At 45.4% G+C, this 13,509-nt stretch overlaps 1 protein-coding gene across 2 annotated transcripts in view; it reads left to right on the top strand.

Annotated features, from left to right (window-relative positions):
• LOC120041288 (cullin-4A-like) overlaps positions 1 to 8,998 on the top strand; it is a 35,178-nt gene extending 26,180 nt beyond the window's left edge. The window contains exons 13-19 of one of the 2 annotated variants that reach the window (XM_038986221.1): positions 38 to 123; positions 3,062 to 3,169; positions 3,323 to 3,436; positions 3,722 to 3,827; positions 6,913 to 7,085; positions 7,449 to 7,601; positions 8,134 to 8,998. In XM_038986221.1, the coding sequence (XP_038842149.1) occupies positions 38 to 123; positions 3,062 to 3,169; positions 3,323 to 3,436; positions 3,722 to 3,827; positions 6,913 to 7,085; positions 7,449 to 7,601; positions 8,134 to 8,229 (836 nt within the window). In that variant the 3' untranslated portion in view covers positions 8,230 to 8,998. Of the gene's footprint in view, positions 1 to 37; positions 124 to 3,061; positions 3,170 to 3,322; positions 3,437 to 3,721; positions 3,828 to 6,912; positions 7,086 to 7,448; positions 7,602 to 8,133 lie in introns of those variants that run through there. The other variant, XR_005475873.1, reaches the window with a different exon arrangement.
• Positions 8,999 to 13,509: the final 4,511 nt, after the last annotated feature.

The following is a 13,509-nucleotide window of genomic DNA, read 5'->3' as shown; positions in this document are numbered from 1 at the left end:
AGTGAGTGTGATGATTTGTGACTTCCTGTCCCTGCAGAGTGTGGAGCGGCCTTCACCAGTAAGCTGGAGGGGATGTTTAAGGACATGGAGCTCTCCAAAGACGTTATGATCCAGTTCAAACAGGTTAACACACAGACTCATATCACTACTTACTGTAATATACATTTACCACCAGGGAATCATAGATGCCACCTGACTTGAGACTATGTTGTCGTCACTCCTCCGTGACGCTCGTCCCTCAACCATTCTGTCTTGTAGGACGTGGAACTCGTATTTCAATATTTAGTGTCCGTTGTTTTAAAATCAAAACATACTGTACTTCCTAATTGTTTTATTTCACTGCACTCTCGTATGACTCCATTATTGCAGATGTTACAGGGATTCATCAGTTTGCAATTGTGAGAAGGAAGTAAACGGGTAGCTGTCTCCTGTACAAGTTGTGTGCCAGGACGTTGGTCGCTAGTGCCGTGACTTTCAGCTGTGGAGCTGTTGTAGCTAGCTAGCTTACTGACATGGCTACAGTTGAAGTCGGAAGTTTACATACACTGAGGTTGGAGTCATTAACTCGTTTTTCAACCACTCCACAAATTTCTTGCTAACAAACTATAGTTTTGGCAAGTTGGTTATGACATCTACTTTGTGCATCACACAAGTAATTTTTCCAACAATTGTTTACAGACAGATTATTCCACTTATAATTAACTGTGTCACAATTCCAGTGGGTCAGAAGTTTACATACACTAAGTTGACTGTGCCTTTAAACAGCTTGGAAAATTCCAGAAAATTATGTCATGGCTTTAGAAGCTTCTGATAGGCTAATTGACATCATTTGAGTCAGTTGGAGGTGTACCTGTGGATGTATTTCAAGGCCTACCTTCAAACTCAGTGCCTCTGCTTGACATCATGGGAAAATCAAAAGAAATCAGCCAAGACCTCAGAAAAAAAATTGTAGACCTCCACAAGTCTGGTTCATCCTTGGTAGCAATTTCCAAATGCTTGAAGGTACCACGTTCATCTGTACAAACAATGGTACGCAAGTATAAACACCATGGGACCACGCAGCCGTCATATCGCTCAGGAAGGAGCTCTCCTAGAGGTCTCCAAGAGGTGAACGTACTTTGGTGCGAAAAGTGCAAATCAATCCCAGAACAACAGCAAAGGACCTTGTGAAGATGCTGGAGGAAACGGGTACAAAAGTATCTATATCCACAGTAAAACGAGTCCTATATTGACAACCTGAAAGGCCGCTGAGCAAGGAAGAAGCCTCTGCTCAAAAAAACGCCATAAAAAAGCCAGACTACGTTTTGCATCTGCACATGGGGACAAAGATCGTACTTTTTGGAGAAATGTCCTCTGGTCTGATGAAACAAAAATAGAACTGTTTGGCCATAATGACCATTGTTATGTTTTGAGGAAAAAGGGGGAGGCTTGCAAGCCGAAGAACAACATCCCAACCGTGAAGCACGGGGGTGGCAGCATCATGTTGTGGGGGTGCTTTGCTGCAGGAGGGACTGGTGCACTTCACAAAATAGATGGCATCATGAGGAAGGAAAATTATGTGGATATATTGAAGCAACATCTCCAGACATCAGTCAGGAAGTTAAAGCATGGTCGCAAATGGGTCTTCCAAATGGATAATGACACAAAGCATACTTCCAAAGTTGTGGCAAAATGGCTTAAGGACAACAAAGTCAAGGTATTGGAGTGGCCATCACAAAGCCCTGACCTCAATCCCATAGAACATTTGTGGGCAGAACTGAAAAAGCATGTGTGAGCAAGGAGGCCTACAAACCTGACTCAATTACACCAGCTTTGTCAGGTGGAATGGGCCAAAATTCACCCAACTTATTGTGGGAAGCTTGTGGAAGGCTACCCAGAATGTTTGACCCAAGTTAAATAACTTAAAAGGCAATGCTACCAAATACTAATTGAGCGTATGTAAACTTCTGACCCACTGGGAATGTGATGAAAGAAATAAAAGCTGAAATAAATCACTACTATTATTCTGACATTTCACATTCTTAAAATAAAGTGATGATCCTAACTGACCTAAGACAGGGAATTTTTACTAGGATTATATGTCAGTAATTGTGAAACTGAATTTAAATGTATTTGGCTAAGGTGTCGTGTAAACTTCCGACTTCAAGTGTGTGTCAGCTGTACAACTGAAATGTGTCTTCTACATTTAACCCTACCCCTCTGAATCAGAGAGGTGCTGGGGGGGGCTGCCTTAATTGACATCAACGTCAATTGGCATATTGTTAGTTTAGATTAATTAACTCCTTGCACAAAGGCGGAGGTAGCGGTCCTGCTGCTGGGTTGTTGCCCTCCTACGGCCTCCTCCACGTCTCCTGATGTACTGGCCTGTCTCCTGGTAGCGCCTCCATGCTCTGGACACTACGCTGACAGACACAGCAAACCTTCTTGCCACAGCTCGCATTGATGTGCCATCCTGGATGAGCTGCACTACCTGAGCCACTTGTGTGGGTTGTAGACTCCGTCTCATGTTACCACTAGAGTGAGAGCACCGCCAGCATTCAAAAGTGACCAAAACATAAGCCAGGAAGCATAGGAACTGAGAAGTGGTCTGTGGTCACCACCTGCAGAATCACTCCTTTATTGGGGGTGTCTTGCTAATTGCCTATAATTTCCACCTTTTGTCTATTCCATTTACACCACAGCATGTGAAATTTATTGTCAGTGTTGCTTCCTAAGTGGACAGTTTGATTTCACAGAAGTGTGATTGACTTGGAGTTACATTGTGTTGTTTAAGTGTTCCCTTTATTTTTTTGAGCAGTGTAGTATTGAACATGGTTGTCTCCCCCAGTACATGAATGTATTGAGTCAGGTTGTCTGTCTCCCCCAGTACATGAATGTATTGAGTCAGGTTGTCTGTCTCCCCCAGTACATGAATGTATTGAGTCAGGTTGTCTGTCTCCCCCAGTACATGAATGTATTGAGTCAGGTTGTCTGTCTCCCCCAGTACATGAATGTATTGAGTCAGGTTGTCTGTCACCTCCAGTACATGAATGTATTGAGTCAGGTTGTCTGTCACCTCCAGTACACCCAGAACCAGAGTGAGCCCAGCCAGCTGGAGCTGACGGTCAACATCCTCACCATGGGCTACTGGCCCTCCTACACTCCTATGGAGGTCCACCTGCCCCCTGAGGTATGTCTGTCTGTCTGTGGTTGGGTGGTGTGTATGCTAGCAATAAGTACTGTAGAAGGTATGAATCTAATCTGAGTGTTGGTTAGGTTTTATGAAGCCTATATAAAGTATCTCTCTCCTCCTCGCTCTTCCCCTCCTCCTCGCTCTTCCCAGATGGTGAAGCTCCAGGAGGTATTCAAGCTGTTCTATCTGGGGAAACACAGTGGCAGGAAGCTCCAGTGGCAGCCCACCCTGGGCCACGCTGTTCTAAAGACTGAGTTTAAAGAGGTGAGACTGAAAGGTTTCCCTACAACAGTGCTTCTCTGCTCCTCAAATAGCCACCAGGTTAAACATGCTGGGATACAATAGAAATGGTAGGTGACGACCAGAGCAACACTGTCTGAGAAGATGGACAGCTTTCTTTGTTTGAAATGTCAAATTTCGAATGCGTCTTTTACCAAGGAGCTGCAGGTGTCTCTGTTCCAGACGTGTCTCTGTGTGTCTGTCTACAGGGTAAGAAGGAGCTGCAGGTGTCTCTGTTCCAGACGTGTCTCTAACTGTGTGTCTCTACAGGGTAAGAAGGAGCTGCAGGTGTCTCTGTTCCAGACGTTGGTGCTTCTGATGTTCAACGAGGGGGAGGAGTTCAGCGTGGAGGAGATCAAATCAGCCACTGGCATAGGTACAGCTTCTGTCTCTGTCTGTCTGTCTTCATAGGTACAGTGTCTGTGTCTTCATAGGTACAGCTTCTCCCTCTCTGTCTGGTCTGTCTTCATAGGTACAGCTTCTCCCTCTCTGTCTGGTCTGTCTTCATAGGTACAGATTCTCCCTCTCTGTCTGGTCTGTCTTCATAGGTACAGCTTTTCCCTCTCTGTCTGGTCTGTCTTCATAGGTACAGCTTTTCCCTCTCTGTCTGGTCTGTCTTCATAGGTACAGCTTTTCCCTCTCTGTCTGGTCTGTCTTCATAGGTACAGCTTCTCCCTCTCTGTCTGGTCTGTCTTCATAGGTACAGCTTTTCCCTCTCTGTCTGGTCTGTCTTCATAGGTACAGCTTCTCCCTCTCTGTCTGGTCTGTCTCCATAGGTACAGCTTCTCCCTCTCTGTCTGGTCTGTCTTCATAGGTACAGCTTCTCTGTCTGGTCTGTCTTCATAGGTACAAAGGTCTACATTAATGTTCTCTGGTCCTTAGATTAATCTAACTACTCTCCTTATTTATCTCTAGATTGATTAGGATCCCCTTCAGCCGATGCCAATGGAGACAGCTAGTGTTACTGGGCTCCGACACATAATGAAAAAGACATTACAGACTGATTTAACAGTGTACAAATATTTAAACATTAACATGTAGTCTCGCTTGTCATTGTAACCAGAGGGATAATAGTAATACTATGCATGCCTGTCTCTCTTGGCTAAGAGCTGAGGAAAGACTGACTGCGTCACTTCTTGTTTTTATAAAAACACATTGTGTTGGAAATTCCAAATGGTTTGCTTAGTCAACTTATACCAGACATGACACCAGGGGTCTTTTCATTGTCCCCAGGTCCAGAACAAATGAAATTAAATGTACAGTATTATGCAGAGCCATGACTGCATGGAACTCTAACATCTTATATAGCGCAAGTGGACAGCAAACCAACTAATAAAGCAACATTACAGCACCACGCCTCTCCCCATGTGACCTACTTGTGGTGTGTGTTTGTGTGTACTGACATGTATGTGGAACTGATAGATACATACACACCACAAGTAGGTCACATGGGGAGAGGCGTGGTGCTGTAATGTTGCTTTATTAGTTGGTTTGCTGTCCACTTGCGCTATATAAGATGTTAGAGTTTCATGCAGTCATGGCTCTGCATAATACTGTACATTTAATTTCATTTGTTCTGGACCTGGGGACAATGAAAAGACCCCTGGTGTCATGTCTGGTGGAAGTTGACTAAGCAAACCATTTGGAATTTCCAACACAATGTGTTTTTATAAAAACAAGAAGTGTCACAGTCAGTCTTTCCTCAGCTCTTAGCCAAGAGAGACTGGCATGCCTAGTATTACTATTATCCCTCTGATTACAATGAAGAGCAAGACGTTCTACTCTGTTCTGGGCCAGCTGCAGCTTAACTAGGTCTTTCTTTGTAGCACTTGACCACATGACTGGACAATAATCAAGATAAGATCCAACTAGAACCTGCAGGACTTGCTTTGTGGAGTGTGGTGTCAAAAAAGCAGAGCATCTCTTTATTACGGCTAAGCTTCTCCCCATCTTTACAACCATTAAATCTATATGTTTTGACCATGACAGTTTACAAATCAAAGGTAACGCCATCTAATTTTGTCTCAACTTGTTCAACAGCCACACCATTCATTACCAGATTCAGCTGAGGTCTAGAATTTAGGGAATGATTTGTACCAAATACAATGCTCTTAGTTTTAGAGATGTTCAGGACCAGTTTATTACTGGCCACCCATTCCAAAACAGACTGCAACTCTTTAAGGGTTTCAGTGACTTCACTAGCTGTGGTTTCTGATGTGTATATGGTTGAATCATCAGCATACATAGACACATGCTTTGTTTAATGCCAGTGGCAGGTCATTGGTAAAAATATACTGAACACAAAATGTAAACTCAACTATTTCAACAGTTTTACTGAGTTAGTTCATATCAGGAAATCGGTCAATTGAAATAAATAAATTAGGTCCGAATCTCTGGCGCATCCAGTCCCAGCCAATCAGAATGAGGTTTTCCCCTCAAGGGCTTTATTACAGACTGAAATACTTGTCAGTTTCATCAGCTGTCCGGACTGGCTGGTCTCAGACTAACCAGCAAGTGTGGCAGTCCTGGGCTGGCGTGGTAACCGGTGGTCTGCTGTTGTGAAGCCAGCTGTGGCAGTCCTGTGCTTGCGTGGTAATAGCTGGTCTGCGGTTGTGAGACCAGTTAGACGTACTGCCATATTCTCTAAAACTACATTGGCGGCAGCTTATGGTAGATAAATTAACATTAAATTCTCTGGCAACAGCTCTGGTGGACATTCCTGCAGTCTACGTGCCAATTGCACGCTCCCTCAAAACTTCAGACATCTGTGGCCTTATGTTGTGACAAAACTGCACATTTTAGTTACCTTTAATTGTCCCCAGCACAAGGTGCACCTGTGTAATGATCATGCTGTTTAATCAGCTTCTTGATAAGCCACACCTGTCAGGTGGATGGATTATCTTGGCAACGGAGAAATGTTCACTAATGGGGATGTAAACAAATTTGGGGATGTAAACAAAAAACATTTTTGAGAAATACGCTTTTTGTGGTTATGAAAAATTTCTGGCCTCTTATTTCTGCTCATGAAACATGGAACCAACACTTGTTGCGTTTATTTTTGTTTATTTTCTGTTCATATAGAAAAAAAGTAGAGGACTTAGAGAGCGGCCCTGCGGTACACCACACTTTACATGTTTGACATTAGAGAAGGTTCTATTAGATTGCCATATCGTATATATTTCTCAACCGGTTAGGGTCAATAATACCAAAGGCTGCACTGAATTCTAACAGTACAGCTCCTGCAATCTTATCCATTTCAACCAGTCATCAGTGATTTGTGTCAGTGCCGTACATGTTGAGTGCCCTTCTAATCATCTCGATCTCTCTTCTACATTCATCTCATTGCGTATTTGGGGTAATTAACATTTTGGCTCATTCATGAAACGCAAGTAATTTCCCCAATTTAAACTTGATGAAATGAAGTAGTGTAACCGTGATCTGTGTCCCCTTTCCGTCCCCAGAGGAGGGTGAGTTGAGGCGTACCCTGCAGTCTCTGGCCTGTGGGAAGGCGCGCGTCCTCAATAAGACTCCCCGGGGGAAGGACATCGAAGACGGAGACCGCTTCAACTTCAACAACGACTTCAGACACAAACTGTTCCGCATCAAGATCAACCAGATTCAGATGAAGGAAACGGTAGGGTTAACACCTCTCTCTGTCTCTGTGAAGGAAACGGTACATTGTCAAGTCTGTGCCTGCCTGTTGAACAGAAAGGAGTGCTGACTCCTCTAATCATTGTGTCTGTTATATCAGACTAATTCATCCATATAATGGTGCTTTCCACTGAGGGTTGACGCCTCAAGTTCCCGTCATTTAAATCTTATTGCCTAAGTGTTGAGTCCCTCCCTTGCCCATCATTTGGAGGAAGTGTGGCCATCATGCATTCACACAGTCAACTCTGGAGTTGGAGTCAATTCATTCAGGAAGTGAAACGTTCACAGAAAATAAACGGTGAATTACAATTCTGTGTGTTGTTTGTGTGTTTCTGTGTGTGTCCAGGTTGAGGAGCAGGTGAGCACCACTGAGCGTGTGTTTCAGGACAGACAGTACCAGATCGACGCGGCCGTTGTCCGCATCATGAAGATGAGGAAGACCCTGGGCCACAACCTGTTGGTGTCAGAACTCTACAACCAGCTCAAGTTCCCTGTCAAGGTACTCTTTCATTTTCACTCTCATTTATTTTCTTTCGCTTTTGTTCTTTTTTCCTGCCCTGAAATATAGTCACATGTGGAACAGGCATTCACATCACGTGAACTGTACACCCTCAGCTCTAAGCTGCATACCCTTCAGTGTCATTCCTCTGTGTGTTCTCTCTCCTCGGTGTCATTCCTCTCTGTGTGTTCTCTCTCCTCGGTGTCACTCCTCTCTGTGTGTTCTCTCTCCTCGGTGTCACTCCTCTCTGTGTGTTCTCTCTCCTCGGTGTCATTCCTCTCTGTGTGTTCTCTCTCCTCGGTGTCACTCCTCTCTGTGTGTTCTCTCTCCTCGGTGTCATTCCTCTCTGTGTGTTCTCTCTCCTCGGTGTCACTCCTCTCTGTGTGTTCTCTCTCCTCGGTGTCACTCCTCTCTGTGTGTTCTCTCTCCTCGGTGTCACTCCTCTCTGTGTGTTCTCTCTCCTCGGTGTCACTCCTCTCTGTGTGTTCTCTCTCCTCGGTGTCACTCCTCTCTGTGTGTTCTCTCTCCTCAGCCTGGAGACCTGAAGAAGCGGATTGAGTCGCTGATCGACAGAGACTACATGGAGAGAGACAAGGAGAGTCCCAACCAGTACCACTATGTGGCCTGAGGGGGGCGCCACCTCCATCCTCACCACCCCTCCGGTGCCCTGCCAGTGGGCTCAGATAGTCAGCATCAGCTGGCCCTGATATAGCCCCACCTCTCCTTGAACCACCCCACCCCCTCACCGCCCCTCCCCCCTGCTTCTGGGGCCCAGCTCTGAGAGGGCCAGTCTGGAGGCTAGAGCCCAACCTGGTCCAACACCAGCCCAGCCAACACCACCCTCGGGGGGGGGGGGGGCTCAGAGCAGGGCAGGCTGGGTCCTGGGGCTGGAGGAGTCTGTCTGGTGGGTGGAAGGCCGGCCGGCACAAATCATCCGCTGACGACGCTAACAACGAGAACAACGTAGCACTTTCTCAAATGTGTTGTTTTGGGGGGGGGGCTGGCTGTGATCCATCCACATCTATCTTTATCAGTCTGTTCCACTGTAGTTTAGCTTGGGGGGGGGGGCTGGGGGCTGTGATCCATCCACATGTTTCTTTTTCAGTCTCAGTTCATCTGTAGTTTAGCTCCTGGGGATTATTCAGTTTTTTTCCTGTGAGGTAACATAACTTCCCGGCCTGGGATAACACTGTGACAGTGTTGTCAGACAGGGTACAGGAACAGGTTGGGGGGGTCACATGGATACCGATACAAGGGGAGGGATGATTTTGGGTCTGGGGACACTCTCCTGTATTTTGACCAACACTTTCCACGCTCTGAATTTTGTAGACCAGATTGTATTCTTTGTAAGAGAGAGAAAGGAAACATGAATAAATTGATATTTAATGAAGAGTTAATTCATTGTGTGAACATCAAATGGATTGAGTACTTGTGTATAACATAGTGGTGTGACTGAGTAGATGTGTATAACATAGTGGTGTGACTGAGTAGATGTGTATAACATAGTGGTGTGACTGAGTAGTTGTGTATAACATAGTGGTGTGACTGAGTAGATGTGTATAACATAGTGGTGTGACTGAGTAGATGTGTATAACATAGTGGTGTGACTGAGTAGATGTGTATAACATAGTGGTGTGACTGAGTAGATGTGTATAACATAGTGGTGTGACTGAGTAGATGTGTATAACATAGTGGTGTGACTGAGTAGATGTGTATAACAGTGGTGTGACTGAGTAGATGTGTATAACATAGTGGTGTGACTGAGTAGTTGTGTATAACATAGTGGTGTGTCTGAGTAGATGTGTATGACATAGTGGTGTGACTGAGTAGATGTGTATAACATAGTGGTGTGACTGAGTAGTTGTGTATAACATAGTGGTGTGACTGAGTAGATGTGTATAACATAGTGGTGTGACTGAGTAGATGTGTATGACATAGTGGTGTGACTGAGTAGATGTGTATGACATAGTGGTGTGACTGAGTAGATGTGTATAACATAGTGGTGTGACTGAGTAGATGTGTATAACAGTGGTGTGACTGAGTACTTGTGTATAACATAGTGGTGTGACTGAGTACTTGTGTATAACATAGTGGTGTGACTGAGTACTTGTGTATAACATAGTGGTGTGACTGAGTAGATGTGTATAACATAGTGGTGTGACTGAGTAGTTGGTTGACCTTGTGAGAAATAATCCTCAACTGAATCGCAAGTGTTCTCTGTTCATCCTTTCAACTGTGTTCACCAACATGATGTTTCTGTGTGTGTATGGAGGGAGCTACAGGCTGACAGTGCATGGCTCCAGGCCAGGCTGACAGTGCATGGCTCCGGGCCAGGCTGACAGTGCATGGCTCCGGGCCAGGCTGACAGTGCATGGCTCCAGGCCAGGCTGACAGTGCATGGCTCCAGGCCAGGCTGACAGTGCATGGCTCCAGGCCAGGCTGACAGTGCATGGCTCCAGGCCAGGCTGATGTGATTTCTGCCTGTGGAGTCATTCCTCAAACAAATTATAATTGCTTTAGTAGGAGGAGCGTGAGTGACCTGTGATGTCAGAGATTCTGGTCCCAGCTTGTCTCCTTTTGGCATGCTGTTGTGGAATAACCTCTCCCCCAACCTCTCCTCACCCCCCTCACCCCCCCCCCAACCTCTCCTCATCCCTGGGTTTGTCTAAAGTGGCTTCCTCTTGTCTCCTCTCCATCTCAACTAAAACCAAGTCCTTTTACCAGCAGTTTGCTATTGAATAGTTAAATTATTTCACAAGTACAGTAAAGCAAGGTATTTTAAACTATTGCAATTCTCCTCAGTGAGGCTGCCCCTCCACTCCTCCCAACAGAACAGGGTGTATGTGGCTTAGTGATGAGTCAGAGGAGCTGCTGCTGCTTGTAAGTGTTGCATTTAGAGTAGTCCTCTTATCACACCACCACCCCTACATTCTCAACAACCTTACTGGCCAGGACCCCTGAAGAAATCAACCGTACTGGCCAGGAGCCCTGAAGAAATCAACCGTACTGGCCAGGACCCCTGAAGAAATCAACCGTACTGGCCAGGAGCCCTGAAGAAATCAACCGTACTGGCCAGGAGCCCGGAAGAAATCAACCGTACTGGCCAGGACCCCTGAAGAAATCAACCGTACTGGCCAGGAGCCCTGAAGAAATCAACCGTACTGGCCAGGAGCCCGGAAGAAATCAACCGTACTGGCCAGGACCCCTGAAGAAATCAACCGTACTGGCCAGGACCCCTGAAGAAATCAACCGTACTGGCCAGGAGCCCTGAAGAAATCAACCGTACTGGCCAGGAGCCCGGAAGAAATCAACCGTACTGGCCAGGACCCCTGAAGAAATCAACCGTACTGGCCAGGACCCCTGAAGAAATCAACCGTACTGGCCAGGAGCCCTGAAGAAATCAACCGTACTGGCCAGGAGCCCGGAAGAAATCAACCGTACTGGCCAGGACCCCTGAAGAAATCAACCGTACTGGCCAGGACCCCTGAAGAAATCAACCGTACTGGCCAGGAGCCCGGAAGAAATCAACCGTACTGGCCAGGACCCCTGAAGAAATCAACCGTACTGGCCAGGAGCCCTGAAGAAATCAACCGTACTGGCCAGGAGCCCTGAAGAAATCAACCATGTTGTTTTAGGCAAATAGAAACCCACACACTACATACGCACACACATAACACACACTTTTACACATTTGAATCTTATTATCTATGATGCCTAGTCACTTGACCTGCCTTCATGTCCATATCTACCTCAAATAGCTTGTACCTCTGCATGTTGATCTGGTACTCCCTGTATATAGCTCCACATTGATCTGGTACTGGTACTCCCTGTATATAGCTCCACATTGATCTGGTACTGGTACTCCCTGTATATAGCTCCACATTGATCTGGTACTGGTACTCCCTGTATATAGCTCCACAGTGATCTGGTACTCCCTGTATATAGCTCCACATTGATCTGGTACTGGTACTCCCTGTATATAGCTCCACATTGATCTGGTACTGGTACTCCCTGTATATAGCTCCACAGTGATCTGGTACTTCCTGTATATAGCTCCACATTGATCTGGTACTCCCTGTATATAGCTCCACATTGATCTGGTACTCCCTGTATATAGCTCCACATTGATCTGGTACTCCCTGTATATAGCTCCACATTGATCTGGTACTCCATGTATATAGCTCCACATTGATCTGGTACTGGTACTCCCTGTATATAGCTCTACATTGATCTGGTACTTCCTGTATATAGCTCCACATTGATCTGGTACTGGTACTCCATGTATATAGCTCCACAGTGATCTGGTACTGGTACTCCCTGTATATAGCTCCACATTGATCTGGTACCGGTACTCCCTGTATATAGCTCCACATTGATCTGGTACCGGTACTCCCTGTATATAGCTCCACATTGATCTGGTACTCCCTGTATATAGCTCCACATTGATCTGGTACTTCCTGTATATAGCTCCACATTGATCTGGTACTTCCTGTATATAGCTCCACATTGATCTGGTACTTCCTGTATATAGCTCCACATTGATCTGGTACTCCATGTATATAGCTCCACATTGATCTGGTACTGGTACTCCCTGTATATAGCTCCACATTGATCTGGTACTCCATGTATATAGCTCCACATTGATCTGGTACTGGTACTCCCTGTATATAGCTCCACATTGATCTGGTACTCCATGTATATAGCTCCACATTGATCTGGTACTGGTACTCCCTGTATATAGCTCCACATTGATCTGGTACTCCATGTATATAGCTCCACGTTGATCTGGTACTGGTACTCCCTGTATATAGCTCCATTGTGTATTTCATTCCTCTTGTTACTATTATTTTTAAACTGCGTTGTTGGGGGGGCTCGCAAGCATTTCACAGTAAAGTCTACACCAGGTGTATTTGGCGCATGTGGCAAATAAAATTTGATTTGAAATATATCTGTTTGGGCTTCTTACGGTCAAATTGCAGTCTACAAATATATATATTTTTATTATCAGCCCGCAACTGAATCTAGTTGATGATCCCTGGAATAGAAGGATGAAACCGAAGACGAGAAAGTCAAACTAACTGAAGGCGAGGCACCAGTTGTCTCATATCTCGCCTTGATATTGTTTGTATCCCAAACGGCACTCTAGTCCCTATTTAGTGCACTACTTTAGACCAGGACTGGCACCCTGTTCCCTATATAGTGCACTACGTCTGAACAGAGTCCATAGGATCCATAGTGCTCTGGTCAGAAGTAGGGCACAATATAGGGATTAGGGTGCCATTTGAAACACCGAAATAGTCAGCTGACCTCCCAGGGCGGTACTCTACCCTGACCTGGCTCCTCACATGGCTCAGTCTCACTGCCGTTCCTCTTTACTATAAGACACTGGCTACTGCTGTCTGCCGTTCCTCTTTACTATAAGACACTGACTACTGCTGTCTGCCTTTCCTCTTTACTATAAGACACTGGCTACTGCTGTCTGCCGTTCCTCTTTACTATAAGATATAAGACAATGGGCTTTATATATATCTCTCCACATAAATCACAGACAAGTTATAAAACATTAGCCACAATCCTTTATTTAACCAGACAGGTCACGTTGACATATTTTCCAAGTGAGCCACGACAGCAGTATACATAGTTAACGCAACATAAAACACATAAATCTAATAGATCATCAGTACTTGTTTTAGCTGACGTTTTCAAATATCCAGAACGAAATAACACATTCTATGATACAGTATTTTACAGTAGAAATCGGATTCTGATTTGAGCAGGGTTTGCCAGTAGTAGCAGAGTACTGAGTTGTGTCAGGGAGGGGAGGTGTCGGTCGCCATCGAGCTGTAATGTCGGGTGTCGCTGGCTGACTCACGTGACGGTGCTGGGTGGTTCTAAAGCTTGGTTCACG

This window comes from Salvelinus namaycush, unplaced genomic scaffold (assembly GCF_016432855.1).
Source record: "Salvelinus namaycush isolate Seneca unplaced genomic scaffold, SaNama_1.0 Scaffold431, whole genome shotgun sequence".
Lineage (NCBI taxonomy): Eukaryota > Metazoa > Chordata > Actinopteri > Salmoniformes > Salmonidae > Salvelinus > Salvelinus namaycush.
The sequence above is the reverse complement of the archived record's forward strand: the minus strand, read 5'-3'. Positions and strand labels throughout refer to the sequence as shown.